Below are 23,527 nucleotides of genomic sequence, written 5' to 3'. Positions count from 1 at the left end.
AGGGGTGTACTCACTTTTGTAAGATACTGTATATATAACTGGCCATTTAAAGCACCCCTGTTGGTGTAAAAATGGGTTGACTCACCACTCTTAGGCCCCGTACACACGACCGAACATGTCCGCTGAAACTGGTCCGACGGACGAAAGCCCTCGCATGCGTCGAAGTGATTCGACGCATGCGTGGAAGCATTAACCTTCCAGGGCCGCGCACGTAGCCGCGTCATCGTTGCGGCGACGGCGCGGCCACGTCACCGCATATCGTGTCCACGCGGATTTCTGTCTGATGGTGTGTACAACCATCAGACAGAAATCCGGCAGCGGACGTGTCCGCTGAAAACGGTCCGGCGGACCGTTTTCAGCGGACAGATCCGCTGGTGTGTACGAGGCCTAAGTGCTACATCTGAAGAATAGCTTGTCCTGTTGAAAGACAAAGGAAACAAGCTAATGCAGCCATCAGATCTAAGGCCTTGTACACACGACCGAGTTTCTCGGCAAAAACTAGCAAAAAACTTGCTGGGAGATATTTTTTTGCCGAGGAAACCGGTCGTGTGTACATTTTCGTCACGGAAACTGTCGAGAAACTCGACGAGCCAAAAAGAGAGCAAGTTCTCTATTTGTCTCAAATTGGTTCGTCAAGTTCCTCGACGGGCTGGTTTTCGACGAGAAACTCGAGCGTGTGTATGCTAAGAAACCTGCGCTTGCTCAGAATAAAGTATGAGAGGGGAGTAAAAGTAGCATTTGTAATGGAAATAACACATTTTTCAAGCTGTAACAGACTGAAAAGTGCAAATCGTATCTTAACAAACTTTTACTTAACACGCAAACACATGAGATTAGCAAAAGCAGCCCCAAGAGTTTAGCCAGTGGAATCGAACTTCCCCTGCCGTTGTATGTGTTGTATGTCGCCGCGTTTGAGAACGAGGAGATTTTGTCTTGACAGTGTGTACGCAAAGCAAGCTTGTCGAGTTTCTCGACAAGCAAGGAACTCAACGAGGAAAACGATGTGTTTCGCCCGACGAGTAACTCGGTCGTGTGTACGAGGCCTTAGAATTGCTAAGCTAGCTGCAATATACTAAATGTTTGCTTTTGGGTTTAATACCACTTTAATACCCCTCCTAAAACTAGGGCTGCCCCAGGCACCAATATCTTCCAAGGGAAGCACATTTTTACAGGTGTACTTTCTTTGCTAGGTTGAGCAGCCCTTAGAATCATGTTTGCCAATTACAAATGTGATCACTAGTGCAGGCAGATCCAGACTGGTGAATGTTTTGGGATTTTCTAGGGCTTTTATAAATATGCCCCAGGAATCGGTCACCATTTAAATATATATGTAAAATGACACTTGGAACCAAAGAGTATTATTTTTCTGATGCAAGCCAAGATTTCCCAGCTGATCGACTGAACTAAGTTCATGTAATTCTATATACTAAATGTAGGAGGTATTACTCTGTAGGAACTGGGAGTCGTAGAATAACCTGCTGATCTATTAGAGCTTTGTTTCCACAGTGACTATTAATATAATTCATTCGGAGGCCAATACTTAACTCTTTTAACCACACTGCTGTTTGAATGTTCCAGTTGTCAATAAACATTTTGAAGCTAGTAGATGTCTACAATGAAAAACATACAAAGAACACAATAGGATGACATGTATACAGTAACTATAAACACAGTAAACTTAGCAAAACGTAATTATACATACACTGTACACATAACATATTCATTTAAAGAGACACTGTAACTATGCAAGTGCATGTGCCTGTGAAAAGACACCCAACCTACTGATTGTGTCTCCAAACACGCCCACTCCTTCCTCCATTGTAGATGGCACCAAATCACCTGGTGTCAGCTCCTAGTCACCCCTCTGTCATGTGACAGTGTTCCTGCCTAGTGACCAAGCTGAACCCAAATACTAAACCCAAACACTAGTTAAACAAAAATAACATATAAGGAATAAACTAGGCATTTAAAGCGGAGTTCCACCCAAAAGTGGAACTTTCGCTCATTTGTCTCCTTCCCCCCTCCGGTGCTACATTTGGCACCTTTCGGGGGGAGTGGTGAGCGGATACCTCCCAGGAGTGTCAGTCGTTGACGGCACCGTACATAGTACAGGTAAGTGTCCTATTATTAAAAGTCAGCAGCTACAGTATGTGTAGCTGCTGGCTTTTAAATTTTTGCAGCGGTGGACAGACCTCTGCTTTAATGTAAACCTATCACTATCCCAGAAAATTTAAAGAAGAACTATTTTTACAATACCCCTTTCCCATCTCCTTTATTAAAAAAATATATTTCAAAGTTCTACTGAGCCTCTCCACACCAGGCCCGGATTGGGCCATAGGGCATACCGAGCATATGCCCAGTGGGCCGCGGCGGGCTCCATGAGATATGTAAACGGCCTAGACCTAAATAATGGGCATTATTCAAGTTTTGTTAAAGCTGCACAGTTTGTTTTTATCTATAGTTGTCTCTTATCTGCATAGAAAGTGTTTTGTTAAAGAGGAAGTAAACCCTCACCAAAAAAAAAAAAAAAAAACCACACCCTGCAAGAGAAAGGCATAATGAGCTAATATGCATATTAGCTCATTATGAATTACTTACCTGAGATCGAAGCCCCCGCAGCGGACCCTCGTTCACCTCCTTCGTCGCCGCTATGATACCTGGAGTGATTTCCGGGTATCGCTGCTCCAGCGCTGTGACTGGCCGGAGCAGCGATGACACCACTTCCGCGCATGCGTGTGGGAGCCGGCAGTGACAGCATGATCGCCTTCACTAGCGGCACGCTCAGTGCGCTTGCGCCACGCGCCATAGACATCGGTGCAGTCTTTTCTGCAAATATCTCCTAAACCGTGTAGGTTTAGAAGATATTTATTGTACCTACAGGTAAGCCTTAATCTAGGCTTACCTGTAGGTAAAAGTGGTTTGTAAGGGTTTACAACCTCTTTAAAAGTGAACTAATCATTCAGGGAAAAATGGTATGTAAGAATGATAAGTTACATGGTTCCATAAAGTATTAAAAAAAATACATATATCCATCAAGTTCAACAAAATTACAGCCAAAACCTTTTATCCTTAGAACCATAACCCCACAGTTGATTCCTTCATAAAGCTTTGTCTGATTTGCTCTTACAGGAAAAAAAAACCCTTCCTGATCTCTTTTATTTTATTTATAAATATTAATAGCCAGTTATTCTTTGTTCATTTAGAAACACATCTACCATTGTTAATTGAATTGGCTAGAATTAGGTCCTGTTGAAGTTTTTTCACAACTCTTACCCTAAAGCGGAACTTCACTTACAAAAGGAAGTTCTGCTGACTGTCCACCTCAGCAAGAAACTTATTTTTCAAATCAGTGCGGCACCAAAAAAGTCTGCATCGTACCGATTTGAACAGTTTCATTGCAAACAATAGTGTGTGACTTGTCATGCGTTTTGGACCTGTCCAATCAAACATCAAAGTTACAGTTTTTTTTACATAAAAGAGATTTCCTACTTTCTGAAAAACAATAAAGAATAAAGCTTTTTTGGCTAATTGCAAAAGCTTCCTATTGCACACCTATCTTGACTTTTTAGCTACTCATTATTAGTCTAATCTCCAAGGAGACTTTCACCAACGTGCAGAAAGGTACGGTATGTTATTGATAGAAGAGAAACTGTTAATTAATAAATAAAAATGAGCCATAATTTATTTAAGCAAATGAATAAAAGAATGATTTTGCGCTAAAGTTGAATAAATACAAACAAACTTCTCACCGTGCAATGTGGTGATTAAGTGCTATCTGAGCAATGACAAAACGGCTTATATATTAAATAGACCCGTGAGATGATCAAATATACAAAAGTGATCCAATATAAATATGCTGCTGTACAAAAAAAATGCAATAACTGCAAATAGTGCAAATAAACTACAAACTGCACCTCGTGACTTCTTCAGGGGAAGAAGGGGACTCCCCTGAAGAAGTCACGAGGTGTGTGACATAACGCCGTAGGGAGACTGAGGCCAGTGCAGATCGGAGGAAGCGGAAGGAACAGTAAGACAGTGTATACACACTGCGGTTTTACCCTTACAGGCTTGCTTTAACTTTATACATTGTAAGAGTCCATACATATGTGTGTTTATATTAAAGCTTTTATTTAAAATACTACACCATTGGAGTCTCCTCTCCTTGCTTATTCCTGGGCACGGTTTGGAGTTTTCTCCCTCTCCCTCCCACTTCCCCCTCCCCTCTTTCAGTGACCTGCTGCATGACGGAGCGATCGTGGGTGTTAAAGGAGAAAAGCAGTGTCGTATCTATCTTTGCATCCAAACACCTATATGGTGGGAGTTATGGCAGTATTGATGTGCCTGCTTTTTATATCTGTAAGGTGAGAGTTCTGAGAGACTGGCGAAGGAGAGACACCATGGTTCAATATTACAGTTAAAGAACTTGAAGATAATTGGAGGACCTACCCTTTCATAAATTATATGGGACATTAACTCAGTTTTTGCACATTGCATCATTGCATTATTGAACCATTTATACACTGTGTACATTGGTGCAATTTTTTGGGCACGGCCAGCACGTTTTTACAGTTTTTTGCACTGTTTGTAGTTTATTTGCACTATTTGCAGTTATTGCATTTTTTTTTGCACAGCAGCACTTTATATTTATATTGGATCACTTTTGTATATTTGATCATCTCACGGGTCTATTTAATATAGAAGCCGTTTTGTCATTGCTCAGATAGCACTTAATCACCACATTGCACGGTGAGAAGTTTGTTTGTATTTATTCAACTTTAGCGAAAATCATTCTTTTATTCATTTATTTTTTATTTGTATGGTGAACACTATTAGATTTAGCAGCTTTTGTGTTTTTATTCCCTCACATTTTTCATCTACTCACTAGTAGCGCGAGAGATTTTTTACATTTAATTTATTTAACCTCCCTGGCGGTATGATTCTGTCTGGAATTACGTACCAAAAGCGGTACAATTATTTTGCAAGGAAATTTGGCGTTTTATACTGTAGGCCTGTAATTTTTTGAAATAACTCACTTAAATCTGACCAAGCAAGAGTCTTGTAGGCATCCCGGGTATGATTTTTTTTTTAAAACAAAATTATAAATTATAATATAATAAATAATTATAAATAATTATAACAAATAATAATATAATTATAATAAAAATTATTCAATAATGTAATCAACTCAAAATCACTGAAATGTGCTCAGTTGCAGAATTGTCGCTGTCATTATTTTTTTTTTTATGACGAATTTCCCCACAAATCGCTATCGCACATTTCTGCAAGTGATTATAATTTATTATCGCTGTTTTCTAGCTGATCTAAAACCATTTTTGACATAAAGGGACACTTTTGGACAATCTACAGTTTTTAGGCAGAAATTACATTTTTTTTTTTTATAAAAGTACATGTAGGGCACTGGGCAGACCACTAGGGACAAGGGGGGTGTGTATTTTTTACATACAGTACTGTAATCTATAAGATTACAGTATACTGTATGTAAAGTGTTTGTTTACTTTTTTGAATTTGGCGCCGCTCTCCGCTCCCGTGCGTCGTAACGTCGCAGGGAACGGAGATCGGCGGCACACGGGGAGACTGTGAATCGAGCGAGGAGGTCCCGCTCGCTCACACAGCGGGGTGGCATCGCTGGATCCAGGACAAGGTAAGTAACTTGCCTGTGGATCCAGCGAGAAGGTAAGCCGCGCCGCTGCACACTCTGCACGTCCACCCCGAGCGTGACTCGGGGTTACCGATCCTAACATTGAAAACCAACCCCGAGTCACGCTCGGGTTTACCGCCAGGGAGGTTAAGCAGTTTATATTTTAATACTTTCCCTAGTGTACCTATTTGGGATATTCTCACCTCAATTCTTAATATATTTAGGTTGGTCAACATATCCCATCTCTCCTTTCCATCGTCAGAGATTCCATTAAACCCAAAGCCAGCTGCGTTGTTTATGGCATCCGCTAAAGACAAAAAAGTAAATAAAAAATGTATATATATCTATATACACACACACACACACACACATTATATTTATACATTTTATTTCCAATATTGTAGAAAATTAAAGAAGTGAGACCACGTATTCTTTAGCTAGTTGCATAGTTACATAGTACACCTAGTTCAACCATAAAAACCATAAAAATAAATAAATAAAAAATAATATCATACAATCCCATATACACAATCCTATACCCCCAGTTGATCCAGCAAAGCATGATCCAATTTGCTTCCTGATCCACCTAAGAGGCAACCAGATTTCCCCCGGATCAACTGTACCTATAACTGTCAGTACCCAATTATACATGTACACTTAGGAAAGAATCTAGGCTTTTATTAAAGCACTCTACTGAGCTGGTCAGAACTACATCTGGAGGGAGTCTGTTCCACATTTTCACAGCTCTTATGCCGCGTACACACCATCACTTTATGTGATGAAAAAAAACGACGTTTTTAAAAACGTCACTTTAAATGACCGTGTGTGGGGGAAAACGTTGTTTTATGTCTTGTGAAAAACGACAAAAAAAAATTGAAGCATGCTTCAATTTTATGTGTCGTTTCTCAAAACGTCGTTTTTTACTTCACAGAAATTGACCGTGTGTAGCAAAACACGACGTTTAAAACGACGTTTTTACACCCGCGCATGCCCAGAAGCTAGTTATGAAGCGAGCTTCAATTGAAAAACGTGGTGAACGTAACCTCGCTTTGCTAGAACATTGTGAAAAAACGATGGTGTGTAGGCAACTTCGTCTTTGAAAATTGAAGTTTCAAAAACGTCGTTTTTTACTTCACAGAAAATGTCATTTTTTTCATCACATAAAGTGATGGTGTGTATGCGGCATTACTGTGAAAAAACCTTACCGTATTTGGAGATGAAATCTCTTTTCCTCTAGACGTAGAGAGTGCCCCCTTGTCCTGTGTTGACCGGAAAGTGAATAACTCAACACCAAGTTCACTATATAGACCCCTTATATAGTGCCTTGTAAAAGTATTCATACCCCTTGAAATTTTGCACATTTTGTCATGCTACAACCAAAAATGTAAATGTATTCTATTGGGATTTTGAATAATAGACCAACACAAAGTGGCACATAATTGTGAAGTGGAAGGAAAATGATAAATGGTTTTCAATTTTTTTTTTACAAAAAAAATATAAGAAAAGTGTGGCATGCATTTGTATTCAGCCCCCCTGAGTCAATACTTTGTAGAACAAGCTTTCACTGCAATTATAGCTGCAAGTCTTTTTGGGGATCTCTACCAGCTTTGCACATCTAGAGAGTGACATTTTTGCCCATTCTTCTTTGCAAAATAGCTCCATCCCTGTCATATTGGATGGAGAGCGTCTGTGAACAGCAATTTTTACTACAGATTCTCAATTGGTTTCAGGTCTGGATTTTGACTGGGCCATTCTAAAGGCCCGTACACACGATCTGACTTTTTGACAACAAACCTTCGACGGACCTGTTTTTGCAGACAATCCGACCGCGTGTACGCTCCATCGGACAAACTTTTTCGCTTTTTCATTGGACAAATATTCGCTGTGTGAACAGACAAACTTTCCGGCAACAAATGTCCGATGGAGCAAATCCGATCGTGTGTACACAAGTCCATCGGACTAAAGTACAAACACGCATGCTCAGAAACAATGTTAAAGATCAGATAACAATAGCACAAGTTGCCCAAAGGGTGGCGGTAAAGAGCAGAAAAAACACGTAGTAAGTTTGTTGGCTGGAAAAGTTCTACCGCGTGTATGCATACCAAGTTCACGGACAACGCCATTAGGGGGAAAAAAAACAGAAAAGTCAGTTAGAAGTCCGATCGTGTGTATGGGGCTTTAGACTGCCCTGTATTTGGCTCCATCCATCTTCCCATCAACTCTGAAAAGCTTCCCTGTCCCTGCTGAAGAAAAGTATCACCATAACATGATGCTGCCACCACCATGTTTCATGGTGAGATGGTGTGTTCAGAGTGATGCGCAGTGTGACACACAGCATTTTGTTTTTTGGCCAAATAGTTAAATTTTGGTCCCATCTGACCAGAGCACCTTCTTCCACATGTTTTCTGTGTCCTCCACATGGCTCCTAGCAAACTGCAAGCTGGACTTCTTATAATTTTCTAACAACAATGGCTTTCTTCTTGCCACTCTTCCATAAAGGTTTTGTACAGGGGCAAAAATGATCTCTCTCCCTGGAGTCCATACCTCTCTTAAAAAAAAAAGGACTTTGCCTCGCTTTGGAAACCGCAGCTTGGCATTGCATGTGATTATTTACGTTTATGATCTACCAAAACCCCCAGATCCTTCTCTACTACGGATTTCTCCAGTTGTACTCCCCCTAGTATGTATGATGCATGCATATTCTTAGCCCCCAATTGCATAAGTTTACATTTATCAACATTAAACCTCATCTGCCACATAGTCGCCCAATTAGACAGAGCATTGGCTTGTAAATTGGAGACATCCTGTAAGGACGTTATTCCACTGCATAGCTTGGTGTCATCTGCAAAGACTGAAATGGTACTTTTAATCCCAGACCCAATATCATTTATGAAGATATTATAAAGTAAGGGTCCCAAAACGGAACCTTGGGCTACACCACTGATAACCTTAGACCATTGCTAGATCAACAAAGGCAGCTTGTTGCTGCTCAATAGTGCCAGTCTTCTATTGCTGTATTTTCAATGTATTTCAATAAAGGGGAGACTGACAGCCTTACCTGGTCTAAAGCAGTGGTTCTCCACCTTTCTAATGCAGTGACCCCTTGATAAAATTTCCCAAGTTGTGGGGACCCCTAACGGTAAATATATTTTCGTAGCGTGGGTTGTTCGCACCCAAGGCAAGACTAGTACTTTATGCCCCTAACCCATGGACATTTAGTGCTCCCCGAGTCCCTTCCACTCGTACAGTATTAAAACCCCTTATGGTACATTTTAGGATGTACTAGACTTTCTCTGTGTTCTAGTTTTTTCCCTTTTATCTCTCTCTATCCTAATTTCTTGTTTTTTCCCCCATCCCTCTCTCTAGCCATCTTTATTGTTTTTTCGCTCCCTTTTTCTTTGTTCCTCCCGCTCTTTTCCTCTCCCTTAAAAATGCATTCTCTATTTTTATTCCTTCTCTTACTCCTTGGTGGGGGGGAATTGGATGAGTGGCAGTGCTGGCAGGGAGTTGGGATGAGTGGCAGTGCTGGCAGGGAGTTGGGATGAGTGGCAGTGCTGGCAGGGAGTTGGGATGAGTGGCAGTGCTGGCAGGGAGTTGGGATGAGTGGCAGTGCTGGCAGGGAGTTGGGATGAGTGGCAGTCCTGGCAGGGAGTTGGGATGAGTGGCAGTGCTGGCAGGGATTTGGGATGAGTGGCAGTGCTGGTGGGGAGGTGGGATCAATGGCAGTGCTGGCAGGGAGTTGAGAATCAGTGGCAATGCTGGGGGGAGTTCTGATCAGTCAACGTGCTCTTGATTAAGGTCATCTGCTGATCTGAGAACTGTAATGGGGACTTTTAATGGCAACTAATGGCCAGTCAGCTGACCTCTAGTTCTAGTCTCTGCCCCCCCACCCATGCCGTGAACTGAATGGGCGGCTGCGAAGAGGCTGAGTGGGCGGTCGCGGGATCCAGGGACAGACCTGCTGGGCAGCCGGAAAAAGGCTGGGAGAGAGGTGAGAGCTTCAGGAACAGTCCAGGATTTGGTGACCCCTGACAAATCATCATTCGACCCCCAGCTTGAGAACCACTGGTCTAAAGCCATTTAACACAGTAATGGTTCTGCTATGACATTGTGGCACTCCCTGAAACTCTAGCAGGAAAATGTCAATGCTGAACTCCCACAGAATCATAAAAGGGGCATGTAATTCATCCCACTTTTGCCAACTTAAAACTGACATATATTATAGGCTTTTAAGTCTTCAATTTCTTACCTAGAGTCCAGGCAATATAGTACTTGGGTCTTCTTGCGGCTGCTATCAGATAGAGATCTGAGAACTGACCAAATAATGAGCGTTCTGGATCATTAGATATAGAGAACCGATCCGACACTAAAACATGGATAGCCAGCAGAACACAGAACAGGGTCAACTTCTTGCATACTGCCACCTAGTGCCAGAAAATATTTCAGTATGTTAAAATCATTCTTTGTGTAAATACTCAACTTCAGCCAGCATTTCTTTATATTGTATACATTACGTCACATACTGTTGATATATATTCTGATCTACTACCAAGTATTGACTTTAAGATTAAAGGAAATGGAGACTGTCATTTATTACTGCTTCAGAAAATGCTATTTGTCTGGTTGTCAAGCTGACTCATTGGCTTCAGTACATTCTGAGTTTCTGGCCCAAAAAAGTATTCTGAGTTAAGAGCTCTGATTTCATTCTGACTCAACTTGCATTTATGTTCCAGTCCAGCGATTCAAGAAGTATTGAAGCCAGGGGCGGTCAGACAACTAGCATTTTTAGATGTAGGCCAGCAATGGCAGCATTTATATTTCTTTCTGTACAGGTTTTCTTTATAGTAATATACTCAGAAATCCACTTGATAAACATTGTTCAGCATTTACAAGAAATTACACAGATCCATGGAATATATACTGTATGTGTATGTGTGTGTGTGTGTGTGTGTATATATATATATATATATATATACACACACACACACACACACACACACACACATATATACTATATACTAGCCGGGTTGAAGCCCAAGTCTAAGCAACATTTATTTTTTCCGTTCCTTAATTTTGAATAGCCCGTATTAGAACTGGCAAGTTTTGTATTGCTGTCTCTGGGCCATATTCTGAGTAAACTTACGATGGAGTATCTCAGGATACTCCATCGTACAGGATACTCCATCGTATCTCTCTTTTTTGCCAGTTTTTTTTAGAATCATTTTCGCATAGATACACTGAAGATCCGACACGTGTAAGTCACTTACACTGTCGGATCTTAAATGTAATTACTCCGCCGGCCGCTAGGTGGCGTTTACGTTCAGGTCTCATTTGTTTATGCAAATGAGCCTGATACGCCGATTCACAAATGAATTTGCGTCGCGTAACCGTCGCTTACGTCGTTTGCGTAGGAGTAAGGTTACCCCTGCTATATGAGGGGTAACCTTAAGCCAGTCCCACGTAGGCCATGTTAAGTATGGCGTCGGGTCCGCGTCGTGTTTTCCCGTTGGGTACGTCGTTTTACTAAGTAGTTCTTGAATACGACTCTACGTCAATGACGCACACGTCGGCGTCATTGACGTTTTACGCCGAGAACTGGAGCATGCGCACTGGGCTATTTTAAGCCCGGCGCATGCGCAGTTCGTTAGAATCGGGGGCGCGCTTAATTTAAATAGAAGCCGCCCCCTTGGAGATACGCGGGGATACGCCGGGCCAAATACACTCCGCCGCCCCAAACTACGGAGCAAGTGTTTGGGGAATACAGCACGTGCTCCTGTAGGTTGGGGCGGCGGAGTGTAAATGGCTTACGCGCCGCCCGCCGGAAATCTAGGAGAATATGGCCCTCTGTCTGCATTCAGGCGATTTTCCCCTCACTTTTTTTCTTGTGACACCAAGACCAGAAAATAGGGAGACACTAGATCATGAAGGCTCAGGGTTAAAAAGAGACACACAACATTTTTTAAACTTTTCCCCATTCTAAAAGAAAATCATTTTTTTCAATGTTTTCCCCGCTTTAGAGAGATTTTCTGCCATTTCTTGTACCCCTAGCCTCTTGTCACTGGGGCAGGAGGAGGTGATGGGAAATCTCCACCATGAGGACACAGACAACAAACCCCTTTCACTCTATCAAAAACAAAAAATGTTTGGGCATTATTGCTAATATATATCAATATATAGCATATAACATGCTAAATTCCAAACATATAAGACCACTAGTTTAAAAAATTTTGCAAAGCTTTAACTAAAGGGGCAGAGTTTAATGTATTGTAAATATACTGTACAGGCCACCCCTATCATTCCCATATTCCATAAACTAGTTTTATTCTATGGGGTAGAAATTGTCACTTCCCTAAAAAAACTTCTCGTAGGAAGTGTGGACTCATCTGATGTCATATCCATAAGAGAAGCATTCATGTTGTGAAATTCATTCTCCGCAGCTTCTCATCCTTCCTCTCTCCTGTGCAGCTGTATCTTGTGTGGTTGGAAGATGTGTCTCTGCAACCTTACCCCCTCTTCTCTTCTAGGTTCTTTAATCTCTGCAACTACTCGCCCATCTTTTTTTCTTGTGGCTTTGTCTCTGCAGCCTCTATTCCTTTCTCCTGTTTGGCTCTGTTTTGGCAGCATGCTCTCCCACCCTTCTTCTGCATCCCTGTCTGTGCATCATCCCAATGCTCATATTCATTGCAGCCTTTCTCTGGCTCCCTGGTTATGTGTGGCTAAACCTTTGCAACCTCTCATCGCCTCTTCTCTCCTGTGTCTGCAAGCAAAGCCCTAACTATATACAATCACAGTTTGGGGCTGCCTTATTGGCTATGGCTCTGCCCAGTGAATAGAACTGTATTTTTTTGGATAAGGGGATGCCTTTTCAGGATGACAAGGTCTTAGATTCAAAGACAGCAGAAGCAATGGCTGCTTCATATCCAAATCCAAAAACGAAAAATGTATATATTGCAGATTACATGTATTTGAATGAGGTAACTATATTGTTTTTCCCAGTCTTTTTGTCTTTTCTAGGCAGGCCATACATTATGCGGGAGGCTGGTTGTACTAAAGTCGATCGATAGCTTGACTTCAGTACAACCAGTCTGCCCGTAAACGGATCAAAAGTTGGACAGTTCCTGCTGAACCAGCTGAATTTTAATCCGTCAATTGCCTTCTTTATTCCTGCTTATCCTGTGAATAACATGCTTCCTGCCCAAGCTATCAATATTTGCCTTTGTTCATCTACATTATACAGAGGTGATGTGATTACATTAGAAGATAATATTGTTTTTCCTTTCAGTTCACTTCAGAGGAGCATTTCTGGAACCATTAATAGGTACTCAATGAAAACAACCGTAGCCTGAAAACTGAAACAAATACACTTACCATATCTAAGGACTGGTAATCTGCAATATGTTATCATTTTGTTCTTGGTTTTAGTCTTGCTTTTTACAGAGCTTGTTAGGAAATATAATATGGCTTTCACTGATGTATTTAGCATAAATGGTCTAAAATATTTGATTATAGCACACCACAATATCTCATGTTCCCAAACAGGCACACTTTTGCTAGTATATAGTATGGTGAATGCTTAAAATGGTCATTAAATAAATGGCGAGTCCTCGATATAAATATATAGAAATGCTTCATCCAAAGAGTCTCTGTATAAAACGCAAACAATGTGATTTTTCGCATCATCAGTCTTTTTATTTGACACTTGAGCTGCATTTCTCTACCTTGTGTTACTCACATTTGGGTTTCCTATTTTCTCATTACCATGTATAAAAATTTGGTAGTCATTGAAGGAACAAAGAGGACCAGCAAGAAGTCCTAAAAACCCCACAGTGTAACTGAAGTATGGCAGGAGTCCAGGTGGAGACCTAGGATCAAGGGGAGAATATGGGAGAGAAAAGGAACAGGCATTATGAATACAATGTAAATATGATATCTCTAATTTTGTAAATATTTCCTTTTTTCAGCACTGGAATTTACTATACAGAATGCACAGTCATTGGCTCAACTGAGCACAGAAAGCCAGAAAACAAAGCAGAGGACAGAGAGATTAGAGACACCAATCAGGGTGTACACACACTTGTGTGCTCAGTGCTGACACAAGGTGCGCAAGTCAAAAAGGCCAACGTGCCCGCCCTCATGAGCTGAGAACTATTTCAGCAGCATAGATTGCAGGCCGTGCCCTATTTGTGGTTTCATCTCCTGCTGAAGCACCCAAGGCTGCAGCCGTTTCTGCCTACTCCATGTGTACTGAACCTGTGTGGCAGATAAGGTGTGTTTACAGCACATAGACCATATCTAGTTCATTTTCAAAGTGCCACTAATTAGCTTTAGTGGAAATGTACTTTTTTTAATCGGTACACATTCAATGCGTTCAGGAAAGCAGAGCAAACCAATAACCTGTTTTGACAGCTCTGCAGTGCAAACTGCTTACCTGACTACATAAATGTTTACCAAGCATGTAGCTAAGGTGCACATACAGTATTATCTGTGTTACTACAGGAGGAAGCCAAACTACAGAAAGGTCCAAAAGACTTTCATCAGAGGTAGTGAGGTTGGACAAACTAAGAGCAGAATGCTTAAAGTGGAGTTCCACCCAAAATAGGAAGCTCCGCTTATCTGCCTCCTCCCCCCTCCAGGGGCCACATTTGAGGGGAGGGGGGGGGGCAGGTACCTGTTTTTGACAGGTACCCATCCCCACTTCCATGAGATCTCGCCCTCTCCTCCTTCCACCACCACTGGGCCATTCAGAAAGCGCTGCTTGCATGCCCAGTAGGGAACGGGCTGTGAAGCGGAAATGCTTCACTGCCAGCTTCTCTTACCACGAATGGGAGTAGCAGCAGCCGATGGAAACATTGGCTGGGGTGCTGTCATCGCTGGATTCCAGGACAGGTAAATATCCTAATATTAAAAGTCAGCAGCTCAGCTACAGTATGTGTAGCTGCTGACTCCTAATTTTTTGCTGGTAGACGGAACTCCGCTTTAACTGTTAGGCTGCTTTCACATTGAGGCGTGGAGCTGCGGTGACGGTATAGCCGCGCTATTTGTAGCACGGCTATACCGTCGTATTTACCGCGATATTCGGATGCTAGCGGTGAGGTTTTAACCCCCGCTAGCGGCCGAAAAAGGGTTAATACCGCGGTGTTACCGCGCTTTCCCATTGATTTCAATGGGAAGGCGCGGTATAGGAGCGGTGAACACACCGCTCCTATACCGCAGTAAAGATGCGGCTAGCAGGACTTTTGGAGCGCTCCTGCTAGTGCACCGCTTCAATGTGAAAGCCTTCGGGCTTTCACATTGAACACTACAGGGCAGGTTTTTTCATGCGGTATAGCAGCGCTATTTTTAGTGCTGTACCGCATGAAAAACGCCTCAATGTGAAAGGGGCCTTAGGGTAACAAATAAATTGACTGATTAGGACTATCTTCAGCCAAAACCTTTTTACCATCTTGGAGTAGAGAATGATAAAACCCCATTCTAATTTTTGTCATCTGGTTTCATTCACTTCCTGCCCTGTAGTCACAAAAGGAAGTGAGAGGAGAGTTGTTCAAAGTAAAATAAATCACCTCTTAGATAATTCTCACAGAAACAAGTGTCCCAATGGGAAGATTTCCAATCTACTCCTGTTCTGATGACAACTTAAACAGCATTTTCCATCACTTTCACCCATGATATAAGTGGTCACCAGAATAAATAGAAAGAGTAAATCTCCCTAATGAGGAGAAATAACAACCCGACAGGGTTTCTAACCCCTCACCACTCCACCCAAAACAACAAAAAAGTACTGGCTTTAGACAGAAAAAGGCTGGGATATTATTTATACAGAATTGTGCAAATGTTTTCAGGTGTGAAAATAGGTTGTAAAGTAAAGCCTAGTACCCAGGGGGGGGGGGGGGGTTGAGTGAAAAAAAACATTCAGCTCCGGCCAGAGCCGCTGTACAAACGGTCCGACGTTAGTACATCGATCTCCCCCGGCTGAGCTGTTGTGTTCTAACAGGTGGACGCCCCCCCACCAGAACACTTCAATCAGCGCTCTCAGCCATTGGCTGAGAGCAAGAAAAAATGGTGCCAGCGCTAGCAATTAGTGTAAATATACAAAACACTGTGATAACAATAACAAAGAAAAATTGCAGAATATAAAAAAAAACACCTGAAGTGTTATGATAGTGAGTCCAATCATTGAAAATATACAAAAGAATCAAACATAAGAAGAGGTCTTAGAACAGGGACGCACCAGACCCCTGCTGTGAGCCGCATCCGTATTAGATGTGAACCCATACTTCGGCACCTAGGGTTGTCACCTGTGCAGATACAAAACTTTGCTGCACTACCGGCAGAGTAGAATTCATAGAAAGAACGCACTTTAAACCTCTCATGTTTTACTACATTGCATAGATAGCAGTCTGATAGAAGGGGGGAGAACAAGGATGAACTTATCAGTGAGTAGTAACAAAATGAGAAGTTCATCCTTGTTCACTATCCAATCACAGGATTAGGCAGTCATTAACCAACTGTAAAGAAAAAGTGAGGTCAGAACTGGTCTGTGCTGTCTGACAGGAATTTCTGAATTAGAAATAGAAGTGGCAGAACAGAATGACATATTTCTTGGCAGCTACAACTGTTCGTAGTTGTGTGTCAGGAGTCAGACGGTGAATATACCGTAGCGGTTAGCCTACATTTCCACTTTAAATGTCTAGAACACATGCTGTTTAGTCCACACTGCACACAGACATCTAAAACCCGGACTATGCCTCCGATTTCCCTCTGGGACCAAGTAGCACTTACACTTTAGAAGAATCACAACATTTCCAGACTGGCTGACTTTTTATTTTTCTCTGTAGAGTGGAGCTGCTACAACTTTTACCTGCAAACTCACTATACAGCTGTTTTACAATAAACACCAATGTTTATTCTTGTGCAGCCACCCAAAGCTGGCAGTAGATGGGCAGACCTGGCAAAAATGAGATATACTGCTAAGCACCTAAGGCCTCGTACACACGACCAAGTTTCTCGGCAAAAACCAGCAAGAAACTTGCTGGGAGATATTTTTTTGTGTTTGGCCCGTCGAGTTCCTAGGCCGTGTGCTTCAGCTTCAGGCTTGCCATATATTATACAATTTTCTTATTCAATTTCCTTTAGATTTGCCTTCAACTGTGTAGTGCAAGGGCCTACCTATCTGCATACAAATTGAAAGTATTTAGGTTTGACCTTCTATTATATGGTTTTGGTAAATCTAAGGCCAGGTTCACACTATAGCCAGATGCGGCTCACAGCAGGGGTCTGGTGTGGTGGATGATTATGACAGACTCACAAGGGGGTGGGTGGTATTGAGGATTGATGGGTGTTTCTGTTTAATGTTGACCAATGAAAATGCATTTTGTGCTCGTGTGCTGAAAATAAAGGTAACTGCCTAGACGGCAGCCATTCCCTTTTTGCTGTTGAAACGTTGGAAGGTGAGCATGTGAATCTTTTCTTGTCTCTAAGATTGCATTTGTCTCACTTTATAATTTGAATCAGACGGCAGTATGGGTAACCCTGAGATTGGATCAGGATATCAATTAATTAATGAGTCTACATCACTGGTGCGTGCTGGTTCAACGGTTCAGGTCCGATTTCAGCCGGAATTTTGGGCTGAAATCGAACCTGAAATGCACCAAAAAAGGCACGCAATTTTCCGGCACACCGCACCGGACACGCTGCGGAGATATGTGAACCAGCTCCATAGAGAGCCGGTCACATTCTCCTGCTATGCGAATTGAATGCGGGGAAACACACATTCAATTCACCTAGGTGTGAATCCGGCCTAAAGCCGACCATAGACAGTTTGCTTCTTGGCCAGTTCCGCAGGGACTGGCTGAGATTCGAACCATGCATGGGCAGGCTAATTGTACCCAAGTTGATTGATCGATAAACTAGGGCACAACCAGCTTCTTGCATTTTTTCATGCGGTTACTGTCAGCAGCTATAGCACTGTGTTCCCTCAGCAAAAACAGCTTCCCTCGCCCTCCTGCAGGGAGAACACAATCGCTCCACGGGAGGAATTTCAAGATATTATGAAAGAAAATTGCATCTCACGGTAAAGATTCCCTTTGTAAAGTGAACAATCTAGTTGTCTTCAGTAAATCAACCCTCCAAGGCTCTAATTACGAAATATAGATGTATTTCTCAAAGGAAGTGGCGTAATTGTGGTAAATTATTAAATGACCAATATATGAAGATTACCTTTCTCATGTTGGTATCCATAAAAATGTGATTATTATGCCAGTGTATAAACATGGACTTTGTAAATGGGTCAGGTCAATTATTCCTCGTTCAACATTAGAGAGTTTTTTTTTTTTGCTGAAATGACTGTTTACAGGGTATAGAGACATAATAGTTAACTGATTCCTTTTAAAAACGATTAAAAATAGATAAAAATCAATCATATAATGTACCTGTAGTTTCTAGTTTTGTTTTTGCATCTAGTTTAGTTTTTGCATGTTATTTCCTGCCTCTGTGCTATACAGAGCATACAGAGCCATAGAGCAGTAATGGTTTGGAAAACGAAACTAGAAATTAGACACACAGGGCCAGATCCACAGTGACAGTACGCCGGCGTACTTTCAAATTTCCCGCGTCGTATCTTTAGTTTGAATCCTCAAACCAAGATACGACGGCGTACGGCTTTGTACGCCTTCGGATCGGAGGTGCAATACTTCCGCGCCCGCTGGGTGGAGTTTGCGTCGTTTTCGCGCATCGGGTATGCAAATTAGGGATTTACGACAATCCACGAACGTACGCGCGGCCGTCGCATTTTCTAACGTCGTCTGTAGTCGGCTTTTTCCGGCGTATAGTTAGGGCTGGTATTTTGCGGCGTATAGATAGACCTGCCATGTTAAGTATGGCCGTCATTCCCACGTCGAAATTTGAAATTTTTTTTTTTTGCGTAAGTCGTCCGTGAATAGGGATGGACGTAACTCACGTCGAAGTTCAAAAAATGACGTCGTTGCGACGTCATTTCGCGCAAAGCACGGCGGGAAAATTCGAAACGGAGCATGCGCAGTTCAATCGGCGCGGGACGCGCTTTATTTAAATGAAACCCGCCCCCTACCCGCCGATTTGAATTCCGCCGCCAGAAATACACTACGCCGCCGTAACTTGAAAGTACGCCAGGTAAGGTACGGCGGCGTAGCGTATCTCTGATACGCGGCGCAAGTGAAATTCTCTGTGAATCTGGCCCACAGTAATCACACCTCATTGAAGTAAATGACCACAGAGAGAAAGCTCCCAGTATTGTGGTCATCAGGAAATAGACAACCAGGAAGTATGGAGATCAGAGAAGAATTACAGAAACTTGAGAGCAAAAACGAACAATGAGGACATGAAAACAGCACTGCATTAAGGTAAAGGAAGCTATTAAGATAAAAAAAAAATTCCTTTACAAACCCTTTAATTTTGAATATGCATTGAGAATAACATGAATAGTTACACTTCCTTCAGCCCAAAATTTGAACATATTATCTCAGAAAAACACGCCATTTTCCGTGAGACAAACGCTTGACCCTGAAAACCTGTACACATCTTTCCTGCTTATCATGAGAAAGCTATACAATGTCAATAATATAGATCATGTAGATAAGAAGGGCATGACAGGGAAAGAAGATAAAGGAAGACAAAGCGAAGACAAAACCATACCGGATCGCAAGGCGTCTCTGTGAGGGGCTTAGGGATTGATCATTGTGGATAGCACCTGTAACACGGTATATAATATCTGAGATATAGTGTATAGAAACATTGCTAATCAACAGAAAAAACAACAAATACTTGCAAACCAGTTCCTCAGTAGCTACTCTGGCAGAACCTGATTACAATTGTACTGTATCTGTATCTAAGAGTACACCAGGACCTGACAAAGGTCGGAGGAAACCTTCTCCTTCTGTAGTATTTGCACAGTGATGGAGAAAGACGTGCATGTCACCCTTCCCATTCCAACATTAATCCTCACAATGTGCACAGAAGGAGATAGTGGCTTGTATTTCAGCTTTATCAAGAAAAGCCTATTATAATGTCATACTTCATACATCGTCACAGCGATGTCTTTTGTGGTGTCTAAGTGGCATTTCTCAAAGGAAATCATTTTACAGTAATTAAAGTGTTACTAAACCCACAACAGTAAAATCAGTCTGTATATGCAGTAAAGCATGCTTGTCATACTCACTGTGGAACCTAAGGAGTCAGTGACGGCTGGTGTTTATTTTTTATTTTTATAGGGGGGCAGCAAACAATGACTCCCCCCCCCCCCCCGGTCGGCCGGCACCCCCCATCTAGCCCAGTACTTACCTCATTTATGTCTTGGGCAGGCAGCGCTTCAAAGGGGCGGCGGCTTCCATTGTGTCTTCTCCTCCTCTGCTCCTAGGCGTCCAATAGTATCGCCTGTACTTTCAGCCAATCGGGTAATGGGTCTTACGACCCGCTTTCTGATTGGCCGGGAAGAGAATCAGTGTCACAATAGCAAATATCTATTCGCTATTGTCACACAACTGGGTGGGCTCAGGGTCCGAACCCATCCTTTTTTGATGCCTATTAGAGCCTCTGGCTCCAATCATATGTTTAAAAAACAAAACAAAACATTGGAATCCATGTGTCCCGCACCCTGCATGTAGATTAGAGGGCCATACCCCTTATGGACGGGATGCCACCGTAATGGGTCAATCCTCCACATTGTGTAAAAAGGCTGTTTGATCCTGTCTTCTTTGATCCTCCCCTTCTTTTACTGTCCCCAATCCATCTTCTGACCGAACAGAGACCTAGGAGGCACTCTGCACATGCTCATGCTTTCTTTTTTTTCGGAGGGTGCATGTGATCAGCACAGGGCCAAACAGGGGGTTAGGGGTCATGCAGCATCATTGGACAATCAGAGGAAAACTCCTCCTACCAGCTTTAACCAGACACTGATAGAAGTCACAAGACTGCTATATAGTGCTGATGAGAAAAGGTATTTAGCAGTTTATATTTACTAAAATAATCGCATTTCCATGTTATGTGTACTGTGAGAGACCAGATATAGTGAATGCAGGGTCCTGGGTTTAGTAACACTTTAAATCAATACAAATTCATTTGTAATTAGTTGCTATGCATTTTAGTATTTTGTATCCTGACATACTGTATTAAAGCGGATCTTGCATTTCAAGCATGGTCAGCTTTTATACTCCGTGCTCCCTTCACCATGCCAACATACAGCATACATAAAAAAAGCTGACAAATATATTGACCTGACTCCAGCCTTTGGAACCGCAGGAGGTTACATCACCATCCTTGCAGTGAGGTAATAGGCAATGACAAGTAGTCCAAATCTTGCAAGATGATGCTCCTGCACAGAAGAAAAACATTTTTTGCGAGATTTGGGCTATTCAACCTTCCGTGATATATCATCTGAAGGATATATAGTCACGTCACCCTCGACTAGGTGCAGTGAGCAAAAGCTGGATGTAAGGTAAGTATATTAGAAGTTAGTATATACAAACTTTTTTAACCATTTTTTTTTTCCTTTTTTTTTTTAGTGCAGTGTCTTGGCATGGGGAAGGAGGCCCTGGGTAAAAAAATTGGAACCTACATTTTTAGTGCGTGGTCAGCTTTACTTAAAAATAGACTGATATCCTCAATTGTATCCTTTACATCATTTCTCACATACTGTTGTCCACAAAGGAAAACCATTCACTACATATAGGAAGTCAATGCATAGACCTGCAAGTGTTAGCGTGAACAGGAACACTGTTATTATTAGCATGGAAGCGAAGAGTTCCTGTTCTCTGTCAGACTTCATTTTCCATAATTCAGAAGAATGCTTGTTAGCTTACCATCATGGTATTCAAAAGCCGCCCTGCTTAATTTTTGGGTCAGTGTCATTAAAGTCCTGGAAGAAAGACACATGCATTGATTTAAATAAACAACAGAGTGATGTGAATACAATGTGGATGATATTGGGTACATTTTTGACGAAATGCTTACACAGTGAAGTCCAGTTCATCTACAAATGGGTCTGCATATCGTCGTATGTGGAAGAATGTGAGATATGCCATGGTCAGGAACAAAGTATACCTGAAAAAAAGCAGCAATATGTGCTGTTATGTTCTTTTAAATCACAGTACAAATGATCTTTTTTCCCTTAACCCCTTCGCGCCCAACGGTAAAACAAATTTAAATGCCTTAGCACAATTTTGCAACTTTGACATGTGTTAGTAAAGCTGTAAATATCGTCACACCTACTTAGTGCAGTGATGGCGAACCTCGGCACCCCAGATGTTTTGGAACTACATTTCCCATGATGCACATGCACTCTGCAGTCATTGAGAATCATGGGAATTGTAGTTCCAAAACATCTGGGGTGCCAAGGTTCGCCATCACTGACTAATGCCGCGTACACGCGACCGCTTTTCATGATGTGAAAAATGCAATTTTTTTAATCGGTCATTAAAAACGGTTGTGTGTAGGCTCCAGAGCATTTTTTTTCTCGACGTGAAAAATGGGCATTAAAAATTTAAGAACATGCTCTAATTTTTTGGGTAGTTTTTCACGTCGTGTGTAGGCTTTAACGACGGGAAAAAAACACGCATGCTCAGAAGCAAGTTTTGAGACGGGAGCGCTCGTTCTGGTAAAACTAGCGTTTGTAGTGGAGATAGCACATTCGTCACGCTGTAACAGACTGAAAAGCACGAAGACTGAAAAGCGCGAATCGTCTCTCACCAAACGTTTACTAACATGAAATCAGCAAAAGCAGCCCAAAGGGTGGCGCCATCCGAATGGAACTTCCCCTTTATAGTAATGTCATACGTGTTGTACGTCACCACGCTTTGCTCAAGCACTTTTTTTTCACGATCGCGTGTAGGCAAGGCAGGCTTGACAAGAATCACGTCGAGAACAACTTTGTTCTTTCTAGGACATTAAAAACGGTCGTGTGTACGCGGCATTAGTGTAGCCAGGTGGATTATACCTTGTTTGTTTTTTTTCAGGAAAAATTGGGCTTTCTTTTGATGGTAAATGGTAATGGATATCTCCAGATTTTTTTTTTATCATCAAAGGAAAACTGGTCCAAAATAGTCATTTCAATATAGCTTTATATTTCTTGCTATTATCATAATTTAGCACCAAAGAACAACCCAAAATAAATGCTCATGCTCCGGACAATTGGAGCGATACCACATATGAGAGTTGGTTGTTGTTTGTAGCTGTAGTACAGCCCACAATGGTACGCATTTTTTTTTTTTTGTCCTACCTAAAACACACTGATACTAATTAAAAAAAAAAACATATCAATTCCACACACAATATGCTGACTGTGACCTTTGACCTGACCTTGATCTTGTTATTGTTTTCTTTATTTTTATATTATTTTTTTACACACTTTGGATTGTGTACATTCCCTCTCCTGCATGAAAAGGAAGATGCAATGGAGTTGATTTACTAAAGGCAAGTACAGTTGCTCTCTGCTAGTGCAGTTGCTCCAGAACTTAGTTAAATGAGGTAAGGCTTCACTTTTCAGTTTTTATTTTAACCACCTCAATACCGCACGCCATCATATGACGTCCTAGTATTGAGGGGGGATATCTGAATGATGCCTGCAGCTACAGGCATCATTCAGATATCCTTCTTTTCAGCTGGCGATTCTGCGCACCATAGAACGATAATAGCAGCAGTTCCACCGCTTGATTGTTCTTATAGGTGACGGAAGGGGACGTCCCCCCCTCCCGTCACCAACTGGTGCTTCTTTGGGCTTTCCCGTGCCATCGGGGGCCCGGAAGTTAACAAAGCTGCAGTCGCGGCGGTCAGCATGAGATCAGTGAATTTTTTTTCACGATCTCATGCTTTCAATCCTGGAGGAGAGATGTGCTGTCTTAT

At 42.0% G+C, this 23,527-nt stretch overlaps 1 protein-coding gene across 1 annotated transcript in view; it reads right to left on the bottom strand.

Moving 5' to 3' along the window:
• Positions 1-23,527, bottom strand: part of LOC120927350 (lysophospholipid acyltransferase 2-like) — a 92,094-nt gene that overhangs the window by 27,146 nt on the left and 41,421 nt on the right. Inside the window, exons 4-10 of the mRNA XM_040337951.1 lie at positions 21,641-21,730; positions 21,490-21,545; positions 19,328-19,382; positions 13,392-13,521; positions 9,909-10,083; positions 5,863-5,966; positions 1,546-1,610 (exon numbers count right to left, since the gene is read on the bottom strand). Of these exons, the coding sequence (XP_040193885.1) occupies positions 1,546-1,610; positions 5,863-5,966; positions 9,909-10,083; positions 13,392-13,521; positions 19,328-19,382; positions 21,490-21,545; positions 21,641-21,730 (675 nt within the window). The remainder of the gene's footprint in view (positions 1-1,545; positions 1,611-5,862; positions 5,967-9,908; positions 10,084-13,391; positions 13,522-19,327; positions 19,383-21,489; positions 21,546-21,640; positions 21,731-23,527) is intronic.

This window comes from Rana temporaria, chromosome 2 (assembly GCF_905171775.1).
Source record: "Rana temporaria chromosome 2, aRanTem1.1, whole genome shotgun sequence".
Lineage (NCBI taxonomy): Eukaryota > Metazoa > Chordata > Amphibia > Anura > Ranidae > Rana > Rana temporaria.
The sequence above is the reverse complement of the archived record's forward strand: the minus strand, read 5'-3'. Positions and strand labels throughout refer to the sequence as shown.